General features: G+C 36.5%; 1 protein-coding gene across 2 annotated transcripts in view; it reads left to right on the top strand.

Moving 5' to 3' along the window:
- The window catches only part of PDE3A (phosphodiesterase 3A), a 382,388-nt gene that overhangs the window by 265,389 nt on the left and 90,844 nt on the right, over positions 1 to 26,155 (top strand). For both annotated transcript variants that reach the window (XM_020994229.2, XM_078155239.1), the window contains exons 3-5: positions 1,046 to 1,303; positions 5,851 to 6,005; positions 16,533 to 16,639. In XM_020994229.2, the coding sequence (XP_020849888.1) occupies positions 1,046 to 1,303; positions 5,851 to 6,005; positions 16,533 to 16,639 (520 nt within the window). The remainder of the gene's footprint in view (positions 1 to 1,045; positions 1,304 to 5,850; positions 6,006 to 16,532; positions 16,640 to 26,155) is intronic.

The raw sequence follows: 26,155 nt of genomic DNA, 5'->3' as shown, positions 1-26,155 counted from the left end.
GGGAGGAAAAAAAGTAGCTAGGAATAAACAAAATTACTGTTTCAAATGAACAGAATGAGCACTGAAAGAAAACAGGGCCTTCTTGGCCAGTTTCCTGGCAGTGTATCTAATTGTTATAGAAGCACATAATGGTAACTGTTTCTAAAAGGAGTAATATTAAATCTAGTTACAAATACTTAACACTTTTTGAAATCCAGAGTAATCAAAATGAAATACATAATGCAGTTGTGTATATAGCAATAGTAGTTGTATGGCCAGAAAATAAAAAAAAAAAGAACTTAATTTTGGTTCAAAATTTAAATTATAAGTTTACAATGGAAATCTAAATATCAGTACACCTAAAAATGAATGCCAGCTCCTTTTTTCACATCATGAAAGGGAGCACACTTTGGTTTACCTCTAGTAAAACAAAAAATGCCATGCCCAATTTTTCCAAAATTTAGTATTGAGTTAGAACTATATTCAGAATTAACTTCTAAAATGGGTTAGTATTTCTTTTAATAATAATAGATATGACTATTCAATGTAACTTTTGCATTTATAGAATAATTTATGTGTACTAGGGTCCATCTGTACCCTAAATATCTGAATAAAATTCAGCCTTGCATTATTTGGATGATTATATTATATGAAAGTATCAATATTTTTTCCTTTGGAATTCATTTTACATCTACTGTTTTCAAGCTTCCTCTCTATTTGGGAGTAAAAAGTTCCCCCACCTCCTATCTTTTTGATTCTCATTTTGTGCTGACAAGGTATGGGAAATATTTTGTGCCATTTTATGTTTCCTAGTTCTTAATGGCACCTAAGCAAATGAGTCTGAGGTTGAAAGGTAATCTGGCAGATTATTATAAATTTGGCATACCCTGAGAATGTGTAATTTTGTTTCTTTTTTTTTAAAGTAGGTAACCTATATATGTACTCTTACTTCTGTAAAGTCATAGCTTTGATAACTTTTAGGTGAAAATATTAAATTCAATAAAGTGTAATTATGATGTTAAGCACAGTCTTACTAAGATTTTATGTTTGTTTGTTTATTTTTCAGTCCTCAGGTACAAGTATTACTGTTGATATTGCTGTGATGGGAGAAGCACATGGCCTTATTACAGACCTCCTGGCAGATCCTTCTTTGCCACCGAATGTGTGTACCTCCTTGAGGGCTGTGAGCAATTTGCTTAGCACACAGCTGACTTTCCAATCAATTCACAAGCCAAGAGTGAGTCCTCTGATTTCCTTCAGTGAAAATTACACCTGTTCTGACTCAGAAGAAAGCCCTGAAAAAGAGAAACTGGCTATTCCCAAGGTATGTACTTATTAAAGCTCCTTAGAGTATTTTCTTGTATGTCCCCACTTCCCTCCTGGACCTCAATGGCTCAAGAAATACTTGTAGATTTATGGTTACAATTTTATGAACACTTAAATCCATCCATCGACAAGCATAAATTAGTGCCTGCCACATTCCAGGTAATATGTGAGGACCATGATGAGGGTGATTACTGAGTGACAGAGGCACCTATACACCCATAGGGTATAGGGTGAAATATTATTGCTGAGTGATGACAGCAAAGGGAAGATCTGGAAGTGGAAGTGTGAGAAAGGAATATCCTCACTCCCTTTCCTGAACCTTTGTGTCAAGGAGAGTGAGAGAATGCTTAGCCAGTGCTAGAGAATATGGCGAGGGTTGCATGTTTTGTTGGGGAGCCAGGTCTCTGGTGACAGTTAGTGGAAGGAGTATGACAGGGAGATGTCCAGAATAAAGGGAAGATTATTATTTTTGAACAGAGATTCCAGATTGATCATGGAAGCAGTAGGCAAACGTGGATTGAGACATGAGTAGGTTAGACTTAAAAAGAATGGAGATGGCTACCATTATACACAAGTATGTATACACACACACACACACACACACACACACACACACACACATATATATGTAAAATCCTTCTATACTTCTAATTTATCAGTTATTTCTCTGGATGCAGATAGCATCTTCCTTTGGGTATTTATAATAGTCAAATTGATTTATTCTCTCAAAACCATCTCTCTGTTGCAGGGGAAGGGAAAAAAGGAAATATACATGATAACTTTATTATATTTTTAAAGGAATAGCAACTTGTACATAACATACTTGCAGTTTCATGTACAATCATATTTTCTGTTACACTATGTTATGGAAATACATGTTTTATTCCATAAATTAAAAATAAAGTAAATAAAAATTCAAAGCAGATTTTAAAAATTCAAAAAAGAAATACAGAACAGAATGGATATAGGCAAATAGGAGAGGGAATTGGAGAGTGTTTAATCCTTGGCAGTAGTGAGTGGTAGAGAAATCATAATCTCCAGTTAAATTACAGTGTCCACATGTTAGTGTTTGGGGGCAAAGGCCAGGGACTATCAGGTTTTGGTCATTGGCTATCCCTCCAGACTGGGTGAGCAGGGCAGATAGTATTAGAGAGGCAGAAATGATAACATGATCTAGTAGAGGAGTACTGGGCCTTGATTATCTCACAGTTTTATTTGGCTTGAGTGGAGGTCTGGTGGGTACATTTCAGGAAATAGGAAGAGAACTCTTGGATCCTGATTCTGATGGCATGTAACTGACCCGACTTGTTCCTCTGTAATTATGCTATACAACATAATATAGAGTCTTCTTTAATTTTTGTTGGGACGTTTTTTAAAATCACACAATTCAAGTTGACACTCCAAGTTTATTTATACTTAAACTCCCTTGGGCCTTACTGACTGCATGATGGTAAATAATACCATAGTGCCTCCATGTTTCCAAACCTAACAAGCATCAGAAATCAGATCAAAAATATTGTACACTAAAGAATGACAGCCATAACAATTTCATTGAAAATTATCAAATGTCTGTGGTGCTGCATAAAGCAATGTTATATATAAACTGGACAAGTGGCAAGGTCTATTTCTGGGACAAATAGTCCTTCACAAAAGAAAAAAAAAGATAATCAGCCAGTCAGTGGTGAAAGTAATAAGCTCTTTTATTTGGTGAATTTAGGTGAAGGCCTAAAAAGGAAGGCTGCATCACTTAGTTTAGAAATACCTAAGGGAGTAGGAGGCAGTGAGAACAAGGGTACTAGGGCATTACATTGTTCTTCACAGTGGGGCTCCAACTGATAGCTCCAAAGCAGAACTGGGAAAGGATATAACCAGGTGTGTCTCTAGGGGGTTTCAGGCTTAACATTTCAGATAGTGGCAGAAAGGATTTTGTGATAGTCTTAGGAGTTTTTGCTCTCAGAACATGGCATGGCATTGCATCAAATTTTGCCGGGTCTCTTGAGTATACTGATTAAAGGTAGCACAAGCAACAGCAAGGTAAGGGTAATTTTAGGGTTAGGACTAGTTAGATATTTCATAGGACAAAAAGGATTAAGACTGCTTATGTGGGTCTAATTGGTTTCCTACACTTAAAGTCACAGACAGAGGGATAACAATCAATAATCATAATAATAGCTAACATTTATAGAATGCTTACACTGTAACAGGTATCATGCTAAGTGTTTACAATTATTACCTCATTTGATCCTCACAACTCTGGGACAGTGGTGCTATGATTTTCTCCATTTTACAGATGAGGAAACTGAGAAAAACAGAGATTAAGTGATTTGCCTAGGGTCACACAACAAGTAAGTGTCTGAGGTCAAATTTGAAGTGAGGTCTTCTTGATTCCGGGGCTGGTTCTTTGTCCACTGTGCCACTTAATCAACTAGGAAAGCATAGAATTCTAGCCTGGCATGGCAGATTCCAGATACTGGAGAATCCAAAGAAGGAGTAGTGTGAAAGAAGAGGTCAGCAGGCAAGAAGAAGGACTCCAGCTAGGAAATGGCTAGTTAGGACAGAGAAAGACTAGTCCAGAAATATCAGAGGTTTTCTTTTAGAGGATGACAGCAAATAATTTCCATGAGTTGGTTATCCATTACTTTTAACATTACACCAAGAAGACTATGTTATATTATTTTTAAGATTTGGAACTAAATTCCTAACCACTCTTTAGCAATCTGACATCTTTATAGCACCCTTCTAGTATCATCTGCTTCTCTTTGGGGATAGGCATAGACAGATATAAAGATCAAGTGTCACATTGAGGGTGCCCTAAAACACATGAACTTAGTATTAACATCTATTATATGTCAGCAGTGTTCTAGGTGCAGAAGGTACAAATGCAGTGAATGAAACAATCCTATTCTCAAGAATTTTACATTCAAATGGGAAAGACAAGAAGTACATATACAAATAGCTACTGAATAAAAAATAAACACAACTAAATAAAACAGTTAACAACAGGGTAGTTTAAGGGAAAAGGTACTAGCAGACAGAGGGATAAGAAAAGTCTTGAGCAGCATGTTGAAGGAAAAGAATTCTGAGCCAGAGGTGAGGAGGAAGTACATTCCAGGTATGAGGGACTACCAGTAGAAAGGGATAGAGTTGGGAGATGGAATATGTAGTGTGAAAGACAGAGAAAAGACTAGTTTATCTGGGATCATAGATGGTTTGATAGGAAATACTGTACAATGAGGCTGGGGCCAGGTTGTGGGTGGTAGAAGGAAGGATGGCAGGGGAAAAAAAAGGAGGAAAATAGGGAGGGAAAGAGGTAGGAAATGAGAAAGCAGGGAAAGAAGTAAGAAGTAGAAGAAGGAAAGAAGGAAAAGAGGAAGGGAGGGAAAGAGAAAGAAAAGAGGGCAGGAGGAAGGAAAGGAGAAAAAGAAGGAGGCAAGGAGGAAAGGGAGAAGGGAAGGGAGGGAAGGAGGGAGAAAGCATGGAATGTTAAGGAGGGAGAGAAGTAGGAAGGGGAGGGAGGGAGGAAGGGAAGAAAGAAGGAAGGAAGAAAAATAGGGTAAGAAGGAAGGGAGAGAGAAAGGAAAGAAGGATGAACACATTTATTAAGTGCCAGCTGTATGCCAGGCCCTGTGCTAAGTTCTATATAAATATTCTGTCATTTGAGCCTCACAGCAGCCCTGGGAGGTAAGTGCTATTATTATCCACATATTACAGTTGAGGATACTGAGACAGTGAGATGTTAAATGACCTGTCCAGGTACACACATATAGGAAGTATCTGAGTCTAGATTTAAGCCCAAGATTTCCAGACTTCAGGCCCAGCACTGTATCTGTTGCACTGTTGAACCAATAGTATTTATTCCTAAAGGAAACAGTGATCCACTGGAATTTAAGCATGAATTTAGTTAAGCCGTTTTAAAAAATGTATTAAGTGACAGATGCACTGCTATAACGTGTTTCAGTTAGATTCTTTCTCATCCTATTGATTTTTAAATGAATATTCAAAACTTTTAAAGGGGTATATGGAAGTGTTCAAAGGCCATTGCTACTCCACCCTACTGGTCTTTATGTCCAAATAAAGGAATTCAGAGCGAATCAAATATTTATTGAACACCTGCCATCCATGACTCCTTACTAGATATTGTGAGTTATGTAAACTTTGTGTTCCTTTGGGTAAACATTTGCTTAAGTGTCCTAGTATGGATCATATGCAGGCTTAAGTGATATTCATGGACTCATCTGGCTTTGCATTATCATCTTAGAAATTATGGAGGCTACTCTGTAAATCCATATGTGTTTGGACTTTGTTTCCTGAGCCCCTAACTTCACTTATATCTCGTATTGTAAGTTGTATGTTTCCTCATGCATTTTTACCAGAAAGTTGTTTTTCATACCCTTTGGAGTACCCTTATTTTTTTAGACTTGTGCGTATTTGACCAGTGCCTCCAACAATGTGCACTTTTAATAAAAACCCTGCCTCTTGTCCCTGTGATAAGGTACATTTTTGATGTAAAAGAATGTTCAGTAACAATTATAATCCTCCTCTTAGCGTCTGAGAAGGAGTTTGCCACCAGGATTACTAAGACGGGTTTCATCCACTTGGACAACCACCACCTCAGCCACAGGCTTGCCAACGCTGGAGCCTGCACCAGTGAGGAGAGACCGGGCTGGCAGCAGCAAATCTCAGGAAGCATCTTCCTCCAGGTTAGACAACATGATTGTTTCTTATCCCTTGGGGCAATTTTGAACTTCTGAATACTCCCAGAAATGAAGATTTAAGGAGAACAGATGAGTTAGCAGGATGCTAGACAGGGAGGAATTAAGAGCTAAAATTTTATTGTTTTTTTTCCAACCCAAAGAACTTCTGAGGAATAAAACTAGATGATTGAGCTTCTCTTCCATAGGGCACCATTAAAGGGAAGAAGAGAAGGATTAAGCATTTATATAGTGCATACTATGTGCCAGGTATCATTTTAAAGGGCTTTACAAATATCTCTTTTGATCCCACAACTACCTTGGGAGGTTGGTGCTGTTATTTTCCATTTTATAATTGAGGAAACTGAGGCAGACAGAAGTTAAGTGACTTGCCGAGGGTGACAAAGGTAGTAAGTATCTGAGGGTGGATATAAGCTCAGTTCTTCTTGACTTCAGTAAGTGAAACCTAGATTTGGTTTTTTCCTTTTCTTTCTCTTTGAACTTTTTTTTTTTTTACATTTTGAAAATGGAGCAATGCCTTTTGTCATGAAAGGGAGTGCAGTGTAATAGATAGAGGGCCAGCCCTGGAGGCAGGCAGACAGACAAGGATTTGAGTCTGGCCTCTGACCCACTGTATGCCTCTGATTGTGGGCAAGGCTTTTAACTTCTCCATATCTCAGGCTACTGTCCAAGACTACATTACTAATGGGCCCCTAATCTGTCTCAGTCAGTCCAGCAAGCATTTTTCAAGCAACAATTATGTGCCCAGCACTCTGCTAAGTCAAAGTGAAGCAATCTTTCCTCAAGATTATAGTCTAACATGGAAGATAATACTTAAATATGTAAGTATATAAAGGGCATATACAAAATGAATAACAAGTAGTTTGGGGAGAGAGGGTACTAGCAACTGGAGATATGAGAGAAGGAGGAGTCAGGAAAGGCTTCTTGTAGAAGGAAGTAATTAAAGGGCAGCCAGGCAAGGCCTGGGAGAGAGCACCAGTCCTGGAGTCAGGAGGACCTGAGTTTAAATTTAGACAATTACTAGATGTGTGACCCTGGGCAAGTCACTTAACCCTGATTGCAAGAAGAAGAAGAAGAAGAAGAAGAAGAAGAAGAAGAAGAAGAAGAAGAAGAAGAAGAAGAAGAACAAGAAGAAGAAGAAGAAGAAAGAAGAAGGAGGTTGTTTTTAAACTTGGCTTTGAATTCTTTCTTTTTTTTAATAATTTTTTTCAACTTTAAACTTAAATACAAAATAAGAAAAGGAAAAAAACTTTACCATGTACACAGCAGACCATAGGAGAGGATTCAATACAAAACAATAAATTTCCATTTTGAGAAAACCTATGTAATAAATACTACATATTGTTTTCAAAGCTGCTTTTGCTTTTCTTTGCTTCCTTGTTGGTTTTCTTAAGCATACACACACACACACACACACACACACACTCGAGCACTCGCAGAAAATCACACTGTGCTTCTTTCTACTTGTCATCTGTTTCTCTGATGGTGGATATCATCTTCCTTCATAGGTTCAAGTCTTTCCATGTTTTTCTAAATCAACCAGCTCATCATTTCCTATTCCAAGCCAATCACATCTATCTGAGAGATTGTCTATAAATGTTTTCCCCCAATTTTCTACATTCCTTCTATTCCTGGCTACATAGGTTTTATTTATAACAGAAAATTTTATTTTAAAATAATCAAAATTGTCCCTTTTACACTTCAACAATGCTCTCCCTTATGACAAAATTTAAGGTTTGATACTGCTGAATCTATTTCCTTTACATCTTTTTTCTAGTTTCTTTGAAGTTCCTGATCTTTTGCAGTTCTTGCATCACTCTCATTTCTGTTCCCAGTTTTTCCTCTACTTCTCTTACTTGCTTCTTAAAATCCTTTTTGAGCTCTTCCATGGCCTGGGACTGATGCATAGTTTTCTTGGAGGCTTTGGATGTAGGAGCTTTGACTTTGTTGTCTTCTGGTCATATGTTTTGATCTTTTTTTGTCACCAAAGAAAGATTCTATGATCTGACTTTTTTTTTTTTTGCACAGTTTGCTCCGTGTTCCCAGCCAATTACTTGAGTTTTAAATGCTTTGTTAGGGTAGGGGTCTGCTTCCAGTGTGGATAATGTACTGTTCCAAGCTTCAGGGGTTTTGTGCAGCTGTTTTCAGAGATGCTTCTAGGGACCTGTAAATTTTCAGTTCTTCAAAGTTGGTATGATGAGGGGCGAGGTGTTTATTCCTTTCCTGGCCTGGGCTGTGGTCTATGAGTGACCACAAGCACTCTTTTCTGCATTGGAATTGTGAGAAGGATTCTCTCTTCACTGCCACTACAAGCTCCACCATGCCAGCACTCTTCCTTGCCCCAGGGCCACCACCCAGAACTGAGACCCAGATCTAAGCAAGGGCAAAGCAAAATAATTCTGCCTCAGCACCAGCAAAGAGATCCCTGCAATTCCCCTCTGATCACTTGATTCCCCCTTCTTCTATGGGCTGAGAGCTTCAGAAGCAGCTGCTGCTCAAGGTAGCACCAGGACTGGAGCTGGACCCAGCTTCTTTCTCACCATAGTCAGGCAGACTTTTCCTACTGACCTTCTAAGTTGTCTTTGGCATTTGTGGGTTAAGAAGTCTGGAAACTGCCACAGCTGCCCATGATTCAGTCCTCTGAGGCATGCTCCAGGTTCACTGAGGCCTGGTCTTTGCCTGTGAACCCATGCTGAATTGTGTTCCTCTCCCAGCCTGGTGCAATAGACTTTTCCAATCAACCATCTAGGCTGTCTTGGGCTGGAAATTTGTTTCACTCTGTCTTTTTGTGAGTTCTGCTGCTCTAGAATTTGTTTAGAGCCATTTTTTACAGTATTTGGTGGGATTTGGGGGAGAGTTCAAGCAAGTTACTACTTTCACTCTGCCATCTTGGCTCTGTCCTTCCTGATCTTTTGCTCTTCCAAATGAACTTTAGTATTGTTTTTTTCTAACATGGTAAAATGATTTTTAGCAATTTAATTAGGATGATGTTGAATAAATAGATTAGTTAGGTAAAATTGTAATTTTAAAATTATATTGCTTCCATGAACAATAAATGCTTAAATTATTAAGACTGAGCTTATTTATATAAAAAAGTATATTATATTTAAGTTCATATAGTTTCTGTGTCTGTTTTGGCAGGTATATGCTCAAGTATTTTAAATGATCTAAAGCTGTGTTAAAATTGCTGACAGTGTAATTTCTCTGTTTTTCACTTTTGATTAAATCTGCTTCAACTTTAACTTTGTTGAGATCATTATTACTATCCCTGCTTTTTTTTACATAATAAATTCTGTTCCTGCCCTTTATTTTATCTTTCTGTGTATCTCTCATTTTTATGTTTCCTGAAAGCAACATATTGTTGAACACAAATTTTTATCTGTTCTTCATTTCCATTTTATGGGTAAATTCATCCCATTGACGTTCTAAGTTATAATTACTTGTGTATTTTCTTCCTTCCTATTTTTCTTCACTATCCTTCTCACCCTATTTACCTTATCTCTCCTCACTCCTCTGCTTTACTCCTACCTACTACTTGCCCTCCTATTCCTTGACTACCCCCCCAAAAAAGTCCCTCCCTTATCCTCTCCCCCTAACCTATCCCCCTTCTTTTTTCTTTCTGAATTTTGGAGACTTTTATACACACACATACACACACGTACATTTCCCTCTTTATCCCATTGCTGATGAGAGTAAGGTTCTAGAACTACTGCCCCTCCCCACTACCTTCTTCCATGTCAGTTTTTCTCTTTAAGCCTCATTTCTATGAAATAATTACTCCTTTTTATCTCTCCCTTCACAGTTTTTTTTTTAAGAATCACCCCCATCATATTCAACTCAGCCCAAGCCTTTCTTTCAAACTACACAAATATAAATGACAGTCATACAAGAGCTGGTAATATTTTCACATATAAGAAGCAGTTTAACCTTATTGAATCCCTTATAATTGGTCTTTGATGTTTACTTTATATTTCTCCTGGATATTATGTTGAATTTCCCTTTAAGTTCTGGGGTTTTTTGTCACAAAATCCTGAAAGTCTTTCAGTTTGTTAAATATCCATTTTTTTTCCAGTCAGGATTATGCTTAATTTTGCTGGTTAAGTTACCTTCATCATAACCCCAGCTCTTTTGCTGTATAGAATTTAGTATTCCAAGACCTATGGTCCTTCAGCATAGTAGCTGCTAGGTTTTGTATAATCCTTATTATAGATCCATGATATTTAAATTATTTTTTCTTGTTACTTCCAATATTTACTCCTTAACCTGGGAGCTTTGAAATTTGGCTATGATACTCCCCTAAATTTTCCTCCTGGGGTCTCTTTAAGGTGGTAATTGGTGGATTTTTTCCTATGTGCCTTCTTGTTCTAGAACTTCAGGGCAATTTTATATTTTTCTGGTAGTCTGACTATTCTTATATTATTTCTCCTCTATCTGTTCTCCAGATCAGGTTTTTTTTTCTGATGATATGTTTTACTTTATCTTCTATTTTTTTATTCTTTTGATTTTACTTTATGACTTCTTGGTGTCTTAGAACATCATTAGTTTCCCCTTGTCCAATTCTAGTTTTCAAGGTGTTATTTTCTTCCTTAAGTTTTTGATCTTCTATTTCAACTTGGTTGAGTTTTATTTTCATAATTTTCTTGATTTTCTTGGATTGCTTTTATTTTTTTTTCTCTAATTTTTCATCAATCTCTCTTATTTAATTTTTAAAGTCCTTTTTGAGTTCTTCCAAGAACTCTCTTGGAGCTTGGGACCATTTGACATTTGGCATTGAAAAAGGAGAGTGGCTTTTTAGTTCCATTATCTTCTTCTGAATATGAACATGGATCTTCTCTATCCAGTTATTATCTATGATCAGGTTCTTTCTCCTTTGCTTGCTCATATTTATTTATTTTGTTTTATTTATTTATTTTATTTTTAGCAGCTATTAATGTGATGAAGTTGTGATTCCAAGGTATGAGAAATGATGCCCCAAGTCTTAGGTCCTTCTTACTGTTATTTTCTGAGGTCTGTCTCAGGGCCCAACTGTGGGCTTTTTTCTCTGTTCCTAAGCCACTGCTAGAGCCCCCAGCCATACTGTTCCACAAATGATCTTGCTCCCTACATTCCCTGTGGTGGCTGCAAACTATGACTGTCCTCTCTGGCATGGAACTGAAACCTGAAACTGTCATCTGCTGCAAGTGTACACAGGGTCCCTGCCCCTTGCTACTGTATTCACTGTGTGCTAGATCCTTCTCCCCACAGCCACAGCTTGGTACACATCTGGTCAGCACAGCTGTGCCTGGCATCCATCAACAGTGGAAGATCCTTCAATCTCCTACTAAGCTATCAGACCCCCATACTATCTGCAAAATGAAAGTTTCTTAAGCTTGAAGCTGTCTCTTAACCCAGATGCCCCAGGGCTTGTTGTTTGTTGATTCTAGAGGGTCATCTTGGGGGTGTTTGCCCTTCACTCAGGCCCAACCATTGCCCCTGGAGCTTGGTCTTTCTTGGGGTCCTCTCAAATTGTCATAGGAGGATATCTGCTTTGCCACATGTTTATTTCTGCTGCTCCAAAGTGATGGTCTGTCTTTTTTTCACAGTGGAAATTTGAAGAGCCAAAAGTTTTCTGACCTATTCTTCCCTGTTGAGGTGAGCAGGATTGAGGAGTAGAGAGGACTACTTTGAAGTTGTGAACCTTGGTGAATGAAAGAGTGATGGTGACTTAAACAGTAACAGGGGAATTTGGAAGAAGGGTAGGTTCAGGCAGTGGGTGGGAGATAGAAAGATAATGGTCTCTATTTTAAGATGCCTTTCAAAAATCCCAGCTGAAATGTCTGGTAGGAAGTTCATAATGTGGGACCCAGGGTAAATTTTCAAAACTTCATACAAATCATCTTTAGTTTTGCTGATTCTTTGTTTTGGGTAAAAATATTGAGGCAGCAGGCTCCTTTTTCAAGGATCTGGGCTGAGAAAGGGACAAAAATATTCTTCCTGCCCCCCCCAAAAAAAGGATAACTAGAAGGAATGATAATATCTAGTGACTTTTATAAAATAAATTTCAAGGATGGGAGGAGACTTGGGTGTGTTTATAGGCAGTATGGAAGGAACCAGCAGATAGTGAGAAATGGAAGATTAGAGGGAAAGTAGGAACAATTGTGGAGAGAAGCCTGCTGAAGAAGACAGAAAGGAATAGATTCAAAAGCACCTGTAGAGAGGGCTTGATTGTGGTGATTTGTTTTCTGAAGGTCAAAATATCAAATCTTTAATATTTAACTTGAAAATTTAAGTATATCTTTTCCCTTTATGCTCTTATGTAAATACTTAGAACTGCTGGATTATTTTAGCCAATATTCTCAGAAACATTTTCATTATACATAGCACACCCTGCTCTTCTAATATCAGCTTCTTAAGTTCCCAATGATCAAGATATTCTGTAGACCTTTGTCCATTAAAAAACAAACATAACAAATTCTTTAGCCTCTACTAATATGTTTTAATTTTATGAATCAACCAGTGGATACAATTGGTTCAAGCAAAGGCTTTTTAGTGCATTAGCATATAGTAAGAAAAGCAATAACATAATATATCAATGAACCTGGATTATTCTCACATCTAGGGAGTACTTCTGAAAGGCCATACACGTACGAAACATGTGGCCAGGAGAAACTCATGCAAGCGAAACATAGAAAGTATGTAGTGAAGGCATATATATGGAAGGGGTAACTCACATTATTGGTCATACAACTCTCATGTCTTCTCAAATGTCTTCACTCTTCTACTAGATCTTCCTTCTCATGGGCCTCCCTTGAATAGCTTCTGCAAAGCATTGCTCTGCTTATCATCTTAAAAGATTTTTCTCTTTTACTAGATTCTGGGCTTCAGGTGGAGTCTTCAGGTCTACCTAGGTGGTATAGTGGATAGAACACTGGTCCTAGAGTCAGGAAGATGTGAGTTCAAACCTGGATTCAGATACCTATTACCTGTGGGACCTGGACAAGTCACTTAACCTTTGTTTGCCTCTGTTTCCTCATCTGTAAAGTGGAGATAATAATAACACCTACCTCCCAGGGCCTTGTGAGGCTCAAATGAGATAACAATTGTAAAGTATTTAGCATCATGCTAGGCACATTTATATAGTAAGCACTACATAAATGTTGGTTACTATTACCTGATGGCTACCTTCAACTTCAGTCCACTAGATTATGGTCACTAAAAGTCTTCTCTCTGCCTGAAAAGAGTAATCTACCTGCATTTTAGTTTTAAACTATTTATCTCCATACCCAGGTAAAGGGGCTACCATTATCTCCTTAAGATTAGAAATTTCCTGGAACCTTTATGATTTGGCTTGAAAATAAATTTGAGCCAGAACAAAATCTAATTGATAAGGTCACAACAGCTATCTTCCAAGCTCTAGCTCACATTCCTGCCTTTATTATTTGTAAGTGACCAACAGCGAGTCTCCTGGGCTTTTAGGAACCTCACAAAAAGTAAAGCAAGTTTAGATTTAAGATGTCAGTCTGGGAAAGGAAGAAAATTTCCAGATACTACATAAATCTTTCTTGCAAGGGCCCTATCTAGAAATATTCATTTGCAAATGTTCTAAAAGAGACAAGAAATGGAAGATGATTCACTACTTTTACTTTTCTTCTAAGAATATTAAATGTTAGAAGAGCCAGAAAAATGTGAGAGTTTGTTTTTTTTAATGGCAGGGGCAGGGTAGATAGTACTTATTCATATATATATGTGTGTGTGTGTGTGTGTGTGTGTGTGTGTGTGTGTGTGTGTGTGTGTGTGTATCTTATTACTTATTCATTTGGCTATGCCATTTTGCCATCATATACAAAGGCCAGCGTCATGTACTGGATTAGATAGAATAAGGCTTAGATTCTGTTTCTGATATATACTGAATGTGTCAGCCTGAGCAATCCCTAAATGCTTTAGGAAACTCTCTAAGACTATAAATAGCAGAAAGGGGGCTGACTTGCATTGATAGAGAGGATTTCCTCAGTTGAAGCATTCTTTTAACCAATAAAATTACAGGTCCAGTTCCATCTCTATATTATATAGGATTATAGATTTAGATCTGGAAAGGACATCATAGGAAATCTAGTGTAAACCTCTTCATTTTCCAGATGAGGAAACTTAGGAAGCTTCTAGTGATTTGTCCAAGGTCCCAGAATAGGCAGCAGAACAGCTTTATGAACACAGGTTCAGTGACTCAGAATTTGGGGTCTTTTCCACATGCTACACTGCCCCCTTCTGTCCCTTTGATAAATCTCTATCTCGTAGTAATGAAACAAAGATAAAACATTCTTTGGAGAAAAAATTAAGCTCTTTAAACATAGACTGTATATAAACACATGGTGATATTGTTACCATTTATAGTTACCTGTTAAATATTTTTCATATTAAGAAAATAGTCTCTAAACCTAATTGTATTCAGTTTCTTTAATTTTCAATCTCTTCCCCTACTAAATTTGATTTGTTTCTTTACCTTTTCCCACAGCTATCCCATTTTGAGGCTTTGATCAAATACTTATTAATTGGCTACAACGTACCAGACAGTGTGTTATGCCCTGGAGACATAAAAATAAGTAAAAAAAAATAATCCCTCCTGTCAAGGAGCGTAACTTCAGTTGGGAACTTGTATTCTATTTTCCTGAGAGATGAGTTTGCCAAAAGAAAGAGAACCTAAGGGCATAGATAATTTGTAACCTAGAAAAATGGTCCCAGCGGAGTAAAGAGACTGCATTGAATGTCTAAACTTTAGAGTTTCCTAAAACATCAGCCTACCAAATGTTATAAAAGTGGCAAAAATAACAACTAAAAACAATTTCAATCACTGGCTGATATCTATGTAGTACTTTAAAGATTGCAAAACACTTTACATAGATTATCATGTTTGATCTTCACAACAACCCTGTTAAGTATGTATTCATTATTATCCCTATTTTCCAGGTGAGGCAGCTGTAGCTCAGAAAGGTCAAGTGGTGTACCCTTGGTCACACACCAAGTGTCATGGTTGGGATTTGATTTCGGGTCCATTGGTTTTTCTGCTATGCTCTCATTTCAGATAAGATATTTTAAAAATGTGCTTTTTTTTTGTTGCTGCTTTTAGTTCCCAGCCAATTTTTTAAAAAAGCAAACCCACATTTTAAATACCTTGAATTATGTAGGTTTGAAAAGGAAGAAGTCATTTTAGGTTTTAGAATTTACTTTTATCATTTGTGTTTCTGAAATATAAAAGAATTCTGTTAACAAAATTGTGGTCCTCTCTGCTACAAAAGCTATGGTCAAAACTAACATCTAAGGTTATCTGTAAGACATACCTAGATTTATGAAGAGAATGAGATCTTCTGCTCAACTATAAATTAGATGAACTTTCCTCGCAATAAATTTTAGCCAAGTGATAGAAAAAAAAGTGAAAGGACAAAAGAGAATGTTGTATGGACATATTTGGAATCGTTATCCCATTTCAAAAGAGTTTCTGATTCTGTTTGATACCCAAATTCCAAGCATAAGCAAAAAGCCTATACTAGACTTACAGAAAACCAACAACACCACTCTAAATATTTCTCTGATAGGATGACACAGTGGAAAGCAGGCTGGATTTGGTGTCAAAGGACCTGAGTTCAAATCCTGGTTCTGCCATTTACTCTCTGTATCACCTTGAGGAAGTCACTTAACTTCAGTTTTCTCACTTGTAAGATGAGAGAACTGGACTACCTATTCTCTAAACTACCTTCAATATTTATACTAATATCTCATTCTATAACTGTTTTGATACTTTCATTAGGTGTTACATATGTTTCTGTTTTGTGCTGTTGGTTCTTCTTAGTTTTATCAAAACTGTACCACTATCAGAAATGTTACTTTTTCTCAGAGGAAAATGAGTAAGTACATAACTTAAAATTGAATAATGTCCCTGAAAATTTAAAGGATAGACAAGAGGTTATATTATGCAATTCATAAATTTTCAAATCATCATATGTACTGTTTTGAATAAGCTAGTAAGCACAATATTTTAATAAAGCACTGAATATTTTGAAATGTTAAAAAAAAAGCCCCATCAGAAGTCAGTTAAACAAAGATGACAAAGAGGTATTTGGAAATTGAGAACTTGCATGAGTTGGTCAGTGACAAGCTGTTCCATGACAAGACAGTGTTATCCTTCTTTTCAAATGTGTTTCTTTTAGGTATTCTTTGAAGGACGTAATTATTGAGATGATGGAAAGAGAAATTTTAAAATTTCCTAATCTTCAGAGAAAATGTTTATCCATTAAATATCTTTCCTGCTTAAACAATTCAATGTGCATGTGTTTTTACGACTGTACTCTGGTCCCTAAAATAGAAGTTGAACTTGCAAACATTTGTATATGAGGGTGTTGATGCAAAATGTTTCTGTCAGCAACTTGTATCCAGACTGACTTATAAGCCAGTGCATTGGGTGAATCATAGTCTAATTCCAAAAGGAAGTCTGCATCAAAAGGTATTTAATGATGTCTCTTTTTATATTCTTTTTTTTTTAAACAGTGCTGTTAGTCCTGATTCTTGGACCATGACCAAAAGCAGGTCCTTCTCTACTTCCTATGCTGTCTCTGCAGCTAATCATGTGAATTCTAAAAAGCAAAGTCGACCAGGTAAGCAAACCATTGATCAGTATGGTCTCAGTTGAATAAGTTTTCATACAGCTGTCACTTAAAAATCATATGTAGCAAATTGTGAGAAAAGATCATCGTACCACAAAGCACAGACACATTTTCAGAGTTGGCCCAAAAATCCTAACATGATATTCTGGGTTCTGATTTGGCTGTTAGGAGAAAAAAGCCACATCATCCCAATATATCACCACTAGTCATTTAAAATTCCTCACTTGGTGATGCTGTTTTGTTTATTTGGAATGAGCTTTACAAGATCTCGTGTTCTAATACCCATGAGGCAAATGACAGTCAGTGTTCAAGTTAAAGACTACCTTGAATAGCGTCATTTTCTAACACAAAGGACATGGTGTACAGATGATCTGCTGAGGCCAGTTTAAACTTTTTTTTTAAGCATTCTTTAGATCAGGCCTACACAACATGATGCCTGCAGGCCACTTGTGGCCCACCAGAAGATTGCCAGTGTGCACTCTTTCCTGTTTGTCATATGACCTGGCAACCAACCATCGTCAGTCTGTCTCTAGTTACCTTTACTTGGAAAGCAAGCTGCTAAAAACCTATCTCCAGCCTGAAGAAGTTTAGTCAATTTTGATTTTGGGTGGGTCTGCTTTGGATGAATGATACCAATTACTAGTTATGTACCCATACATGTTCAAGGAGATGCCTACACATCCAATCCACTTCTAAACATAATGTATCTTTTAAGGGAAAAATATTTTCCTTTCTCATTATGACTTGCTTACATTACAGAGAAAACAAGAAACTTGTTATTGTTCACAGTAATGCCTCTGTGATTTTGGCCAAGAGTAGTATATCAGAAATCCTGGTCTCAAATTCTGCCTCCAAAGTAATCTGATCCCTTTGATCCTCAGTTTTTTCAACTACATGAATGAGAGATGGCACTAGATCTTATCTGATATCCCTTCCATCTCTGGTGCCCTTAGCAGGATGAGTAGAGAGGAGTTTCCTTAATCTCAGAACCTTTAGATGGACAACAGGATGATGGAAAGTAGAGCTTGGGAATTATTTCTCACCTCTGGGATCTTTTCTCTGCCCATTTCAAGGAAACACTTTTAAGGGGAGGGCAAATGCTTGTAATGTATTATTAATAAACATTATAATGCTTTCCTAAGTTTTGCAGTTAGCATAGTGGGTTTCATAAAATACCACATTTGCGTACAGTGTGCATTTCAGTATAACTTGTAGCACATAGCACTTAATTATTAATTACTTCTTTCAAATAGAGTTATACTTGTAAGGCTTAGGCTTCTGTAGGAAGTAGTCCAATATACATCAAACTAGAGGCGGAGTGAGAGAGACAGGCCACACTAATTGGCTTTTTTGCCCCATGTGAGAAAATAACTTTCCAAGTAACCCCACACAACATAATCACTGGAGCTTTATTAATTTGCAATTATCACTACAAAACCCCCCCAAAAGGGTTTATTTCTTTCATTGGGGGATGGGAAAGAAAGAAAATAAGTGATCATTAAAAATAAAACTACAAAAAATTTAAATTTTGAGTCAACAAACAGCATTTCTCAAGTTTTACTAGGGCCTAAAAAATTTCTGCCTGTAACATAAAAGTCAGGTTGTGTCTCCAATCCCATTAGATTGTAAGCTCCTTAAGGGCAGGGGCTGCCTTTTTAAAAAATAATTAATTTATTTATTTTTAGTTTTCAACATCCACTTCTATAAGATTTTGAGTTTTAAATTTTCCCCCCTCCCACTTCTCTCCCCCCCCCAAGATGGCATACAATCTGATAGGAAGTAATAAAACTGGAATACTAAATAATTTACCTGGAGAATCCTCACTCAGTAACTCTAGTAATTATATAGACTACCAATAAACTTTCTATTTTATTGACTGCTTTCTTATGAGTTGCCATCTTCAAAATATTACAAGGACCTTATTCCACAAAATGCATTATTGTTTTTGGCATATTACTCAATCTTTAAATTTAGCATTTTACCTAGAAGTTTCAACTTGTCATGATATTATACAGAGAATTGTTTTTCTGCTATAGTTTTAAGTAGATGGCTTACAAGATTCCTTCCAACTCTGAAAGCCTATGATTCAGTGACTTAAAAATAAAAAACAAAAAGAAAAACAAAAAACAAAAACAACAGCTTATCTTTCTGCATACTTCCAAACTCTGGAGTTTCCTTCCAAGTTCCAACTTTAGAGAAATTAATACCAGTCAGACTTCTTTTCATCTATCTCTAAAGACTCATGAAGAGGACCTTTGTCCTTAACATCTCTCCTCTTGATTCCCCTCTTGGAAACCCTCTGGAATTCTTCCTGGGAAAAACTGGGGTCCCTTTCCCTTTTTAAAAATGAATTGAGAGGGGCAGCTAGGTGCACCGGCCCTGAGGTCAAGAGGACCTGAGTTAAAATCTGGCCTCAGACAAAATACTTGATACTTACTAGCTGTGTGATCCTGGGCAAGTCACTTAACCCCAATTGCCTAAAACAACAACAAGAACAGCAACAGAAATGAAGTGAATTTCTTAGATGAAATAAATTTAAAAGCTGGACCAAGTTAGGACTTTATTACTATGCTGTGGCCCTAATATATATTTTTTTGTTTACCTGTATGTTTGTTTATAGCCAGACAATCTTTAACCTTTGCTCAAGTAATACAATGTATTTACTTCTCCCCCCCAAAAAAAATCCTTTATAGAGAATTAGCAAAGAAACATGCTTATCTGAATGCATAGCAGCATGTTTCAAATGGGATACGACCCTAGACTAATAAGTTATCTCATTTAAAATGTTTCTTCTCCTACAAATTGTATGCAAACCTTTGGGAGAGTACACCCTTATGGGTACAGGAAGATTTTTCCCCTTCTTTTATCTAGATGTTTCATTTAATTAAATCTCTCTTCTTTGAATTAATATTTCTTCTGGCTTGGTGTAATAAAAGGAGAAAAACAAGTGTGTAGGGACTTATGAGCTGAAGTTTTGAAGAAAGGCCAACCAAAGACTTACCTGTATCTTTGGTTTAGCTTTCATGGTCCCAAGTTTGAGTGGAGTAGGACATAGCTAAATAAACAGACAGGAAAAAGGAATAGATAAGAAGAATGTTATATATAGTGTTGGAATGAATACAGAAGCAAGTAGACCTGAAAAAGAGATAGGCTAATGACTAAAGTAAGGAAAAACTAACCAGAGATAGAAAATTGGCTTAAAGTCAAGAATAAAAACAGTACTAGATAAAGGGAAAGGTTCCAGAGTGGGAAGGTACTGAATCTGTTATTTGTACAAAGCAATTAAATAACTTGGCTGCTGGCTTAACCAACCTGCATTAAATGTTTTGACTACCTCACCCTTCAAGGAACTGCAATACAGCCACTTGTTAGCTAGCCACAAATGTAAGTGGAATGAATCAAGAACTGCAAGAACCCTGTGATTAAAGCATAGAAATTATTCTTTTGAACATGTATTTTCATTTCAATTTTGCTTTCCTTGCATGCAAATCACTGAATACATTGGCCTACCATTAAGTCATAAAATTTTTTAAACTTCTCTAAATCATATTTATCTCATATGCAGTAGTCATTTCCTGAACTCTTATAAACTGGTCCCACCTATTGACAAAGCTTACAACTATCTCCACTTCCAAAAATTAAGCTTACTTTTCCTTATTAAAATGCTGAATTGTGAGATGATTTTTATAAATCTTAAGAACAAAATTAATATTTTGATTTGTAATTTTATTTTATTTTTTCTTTTAATTTAAAAAAATTTTTGGAAGAGCCTGAGGGCTAACCAAGCCATTTTTCCTGTGAAAATATAACAGAAACCCTTTTATTTATCAGAACTTCTGGTTTCTTTCTTGTTCAATTAAACTTGGACTGAGAAAGTTTTTACAGCAAAAAAACAGATGGAGTCACTTAAATAATTTCCCTCCAGAACTGTTTATCTTCTTTTGATTGTTCAAAATTACTTGTGTCATGACACACATTTTCTCATGCTTTCATAAATAAGGAATTAAGGGCTGCATTACTCAATGGAATTGGAATTTACTTTTCTTCTAGTTGCATTCTTTAAAATATTTTTCATTTTATATATTTTCCTATAGGATGTTTTGAATCATACAAAGATTATATTTTGTTGGCTGTGTTTTTTCACAAAGCTTACTTTAAATTGGCATAAACATAGAATAAAGATAGAGATTGAGCTCGTGATTTTATTGGTATAAGTAACTCCCAAATGAAGAAACTCCCTCTTACAAAGCAGGTTGGAACCTTCTCTGAAAATTTTAGTCTTTGAGAGCTGCTTGGACACTGAAAAACTAAGTGTTTGTCCCAGGATCACACTGCCAGTATTTGCCCAAGGCAGGTCTTGAACCTTGATATTCCTACTTTGAGGCCAGCACTCTATCCAGCATGCCACGTTGCCAGTATAAATCTGTATCTGTACATTTATAGGTTGCATACTTTTATATCAAAAGACTTCAAAACTTAGCAGGTCATATAACCCATCCTTCCAACTTCAAGCAGAATACACTTTCAGGGATAAGGATATGCAATTAGACCTATGATTTCATTGATTCAGGGTGGGGTGGGGAAGCCCCAGTAAGAAACTTATTCTACCAATGTAGGTTGGCACTTTCTCAGCGATTTATAATCTGAGTGTCATCTAGAGCACTAGGAAGTTACATGACTTGCCTGTGGTCATATTTCCAATATGTGTCAGAGGAAGAGCTTAAACAGAAATCTTTCTGGCTTTGAGGTTTCTACTTAACTACCCCAAGATGTCTGTCCATACTTAAAGCCATCTCAAAAAGATAAGAATGTGTCTTATTTGTGAAGATTATTTTTGTGCAGTTTTCTTTTTAAAATCTAGTTTCTAGTGACTCTGATTTTCTAGATTTATTAGCTCATTCTATAGTATTAGTTCTCATCTGTTATTATCATAATTAGAACTGATGTAGTGCTTTAAGGTTTACAAAGTGCTTGACAAGTATTGTCTCATTTTATCCTCATAGCAGCCCTGAGAGGTAGGTGCTCTTATCATCCCCATTTTACATATGAGGAAAAAGAGGTAGACAGATGTTAAGATTAAATGACTTGTTCAGGGTCACAAAGATATTAAATGTCTGGATTTGACTCTCATGTCTGGTGCTACCACTGAGAGCCATCCTGTGGTTGCACTGGGCCACCTAGCTATCTTCGCTATCATTACTGGAAAGAATCCTTCTTATCCTTGAAGAACAGTATATATGATATATATTCATTTAAGAACTAGTGGGTTTAAATATAGCATTCCTCATACTTTCTAATGTAAATACATATAATGAAATACTGAAACAAAGTCAGGGTACTTTTCATAACAAAAACAGCAAAACACATTTGTATAGTGCTTATAATTTTTTTTTTTACTTTGGAAAAGTGAATTCATTCATCTGTATCTTGGTCTCTTTTCCTACAAAATCAAAATACTGTTTCTTTTCATGTTGTTGTCAGGATCAAAGTTTGTTAAAATGTTTGAAATATTCAGACAAATAGCATAACCAACAGACAGAGGAGCAAAGTTATTCCATCTGGCACAATATTTGTTTTAATTTTAGTCCTAGGAGGCAACTTTCTGGAGACTTGAAGTCTGCTTATTTGTTTAAGTTTAGTTAATACACCAGCTCCAAGTACTGTAATAGACTTTTTAAAAAATGTTATAAGAGCTAGTAACAATTCTCTAAGGACATGAGCTGACAACTACTAAAAATTAGCAGTGATAAGATGACTGCAATTACTAATTGACTTGAGAAAATACACCATATTAGAATAGCACTAGAGAACATTCTTTCAGTCTATGAACTTCAGCTTTGTCAAAGGTGACAGGAAATCACTTTCCAAAGCAACAAATTAACAACCAAGTATTTAGAGAATTAGTTGAAGCTATGCATATCTGTGATGTTTAAAGAACTGAAGGGCAGGGATAGCATTTGAGGTGACATTGCCCTAGTTAACCTTTGCTTAGTAATCTCTGGACCAAATTTTATCAAACTGGCATAGCAAGATAAATGTTTCCCTGGCAATCTGGAATCTCTGCCTGGATAAATATGACCTAGACTTTATACTCCCTGCCTTAGGATTCTAGACTGTTTTAAAGTGCCCAAGGAGAAGGAAGACTGAAAACTGTCCTTTGAAAAAAAACTTTAAGTTGAAATCAGAATTAAAATATAGAGTATCTTATGATACATGTGAATCCTGAAGAGCAATATAAATGTGTAAAAGTGTAAAACAAAAATGAATACGCACTGTACCAGGAGCCAGTAGACTTGGACTATAGTTCCTTGCATTTATTTGTTTTATGGTTTGGGGCAGTCTGAGTCTGAGTTACCTCATCTAAATAGAAATAGTATTTTACTATTACTATGCACTAGAAGGAGAAGATTAGACCAGATGATCTTTTGAAGTCCTTTCTCATTCTTTGATTCAGTGATGTGGATGGCTACAGAAGAATTCAAGGAGGTTGCTATTATTCCTAATTGTTTAGTAAGATAACAGAACATAATCCTTTAGAATCTCAGGCTTCACTCAATTCATGCAGAAGAAGCAGAAAGGGGTATATATTCATTTTTAGTCTTTTAAGACCGAAGGACAAAAAGCAAGCCAAAGTCCATTTTTCTTTTAATTGGACAAGAAAATTTTTGAGAAAAGTGAAACATGGACAAGCAGGCATATCTTTCAGCACAATTGTGTTTTAATCTGTCTGTTAGCTAATCACACAATATATTTCACTGGACACATCATTTAGACCCCAACAATTCTACTGAAAAATGAGAGTCAAGCCTCATCATTTTCAGTTTTATTTGTATCACATATTTTCTTTAGCTTCATGTTTTGCCATCCAATAACAAGAAATTAAATAAATATTCATAAGAAATTCTTTTCTATGTATTTTTATTTTTAAGGAGATATTTTAAGAGATGTCTGCTTCACATTCTTAAAGGTCATTTTAGCATGTAAGTTTGAAAGAACATTTTTCCAATGCTGGGCTTCTTAAATTTGGGTCTGTGAATTTTTTTTAATATTTCATATTTCATTTTCTTTGAAATTCGGGTTTTTAAAATATCAGTGTAATTATCTTCATTTTGTGGTAGGAACAATATTCCAATCCTTGCCCCCATGCAACTAAGACTAGTTTTTACTTAAAAGGTATTAAGACCATTTCCAAGAATCAATTACTTCAGAGGACTTCAGCTGAATTCAAAATAGTCACAAGGAATTCCAGGTACTCTTTGATGCTTGGCCATTGGAAAACTATGGACAATTCAATTAAGGTTGCTTTGATGAGCTTTAATCAAAAGGATTATGTACTGCACAGATTCAATTTAGTCTCTGATCTCAAGATATAATGATACCTACTCAGGATAAACTTAACAATTATCACATTTATTTACAATGATTAATAACGATTAAAAACCACACAAGCAATAAAGATAAGAATAACATTCAATGCAATAAGTAATAATCAACATTAAGGAAAGTAGGAACAAGAAAAGAAAGGATACACACTCGTTGACCAGGTGAGCTCAAATACCTAACAGACCGCGGAGACTGGAGAATGGCCCAAAGGTCTGGTCAGGGAGGCCAACAGAGTGGCGTCTCGCTCTGACTCAACAGAAACTGTGCACATGGTCCACTTCTGAACACAACAGAGATTCGGCGTCCCTAACTCTGACACCAAAGTCTCCAAAGATCCCTTTCCAAATGACCCCTTTTATATCTATGCAAACCAGGGAAAGACAATCTTGATATTTTGTTTTGTGTACGTGTTCTTGGTGAGCTCATGTCCAGGTACACACACATCTTTAAAAAGTTGGGACTTGATCAGAGCCCCAAATACCTGTTTGTTGTGTAGGTCTCCAAGGAGTGATCAATTCCTTGGACAGTTACACACCTTTTTCAAGAAAAATGTTCCTTGAGATATGTTGCTTTCCCAGGTAACATAGCTTGTTGGCTATTTAATGTTTCGTCTCCCTGGTCAGCTCCGGCCATGCATGGTAACTCCCATCTATCTTCATGCCAGGTCATGAGGCAGTTACACCGTGGTCATGAGATGGTTACACAGGGTGCTAGGGAGGATCTATCTTCCTCAGTTTCCCTTACATGAGCTGACTGAACTTGAGGTGTCCTCTATTCCTATCTTTATTGAATATCCTTCTCCTACAATAGTTTAGTAAATCTTTTTTTGCTGTTGAATGACCTATGAGTACTTCATTTTTTTCCCCTTATATCTAATCAAAACTTCTGAGGGACTAGACCTGAATCAAGCCCAGCATTGGATAATCAGAGATGATGTTGGCAAAAGGTATGTTGGAAAATATGGCATAGGTATGAGAAATGATAGTCCAAAGCTTTGAAGATGTCTCATCTCTATATCATTACTTTCTTTCAAGAGAGAAGTGGAAGTTTCTGAATATGATCTATATAGAATATCACAAAAATAAAGTTAATTATATCTTAACAAGACAAGAAACAACTAGTTTCTTATGTGTCATGAATCGATGAAAAACAAATCATTTATTAAGCATTTGCCATAGCCAAATACTGTGATAAGTTCTAGGGAAACAACATAAGCCAGCCCCTACACTCACATTCTAATTGGGGGAGAAAGCATATATAGGAAGTTCCTACTGGAGAGCAGATTGAAAAGCCAGGTTGTATTTAGGCTGCTATGACAAACTGTTGGCAAGACTCAGACATCTTTAGGATGCTTTATTAAGTCAGCTGGATTTGGGGTATATAGCAGCAAGCAAATGATAAGATTTGGTATGATAAAGGTTGTTGTGGCAACAGAGATGTGGTTGTGGTTTCTGTCTCCCTACATATTTAAGTAATTCTAGCAGCTGTGTGCTTCGTTAGTGGATAGTAGTGCACTTAAAGGGACTTAATTCATGACCATTGGGGAGGGAGGGAATGGACCCACAGTTTATAGTGGAGAGGGTGTTCTGTATTCCTTTTGGTGGTGGCAGGTAAAGAAGGTGGGGTCAACAAACATCTGAAAGGGGGAAAGAACAAATTGGCAGAAAGGTAGGAGATGAAGGCCTTCCTGCAATGCCTGCTCTTTCTAGGACCTCCAAAAAAGCCCTAGCTGAAAGTCACATTAGAAACAGCTGATACATCCTCAACTGGTGAAAAAAGAGGTCAAAGTCCACATCAAATTATTACAAAGCCTAAAAGTGGGAACATAATATAAACCATTGCCGTAGTTTCAACCTGATCTATTTAAGTAACTATCCATGCCAAAAAGAAAATTGGAAAAAGCATAGATGTTGACATTGATCACCTCTATTTCCTGTATAAGGTCAACCGGTAAATAGCAGTCAACCCATCAAGAAGTGCAAAGGCACTCAGAAACCACTTTTTGCCAACAAATACCTGATCTCATTGCCAAGTGGAAGGATGTGGAATCCAAGGGCAACAAAAGATTAAAATACACACTGATTTGTAAAACATTATATTGAAGGATGGCAGAAGATTATAAGC

This window comes from Phascolarctos cinereus, unplaced genomic scaffold (assembly GCF_003287225.1).
Source record: "Phascolarctos cinereus isolate Bilbo 61053 unplaced genomic scaffold, phaCin_HiC Scaffold_1;HRSCAF=81, whole genome shotgun sequence".
Classification (NCBI taxonomy): Eukaryota; Metazoa; Chordata; class Mammalia; order Diprotodontia; family Phascolarctidae; genus Phascolarctos; species Phascolarctos cinereus.
Note: the sequence above shows the minus strand (reverse complement) of the source record. Positions and strands in the feature narration are given on the sequence as shown.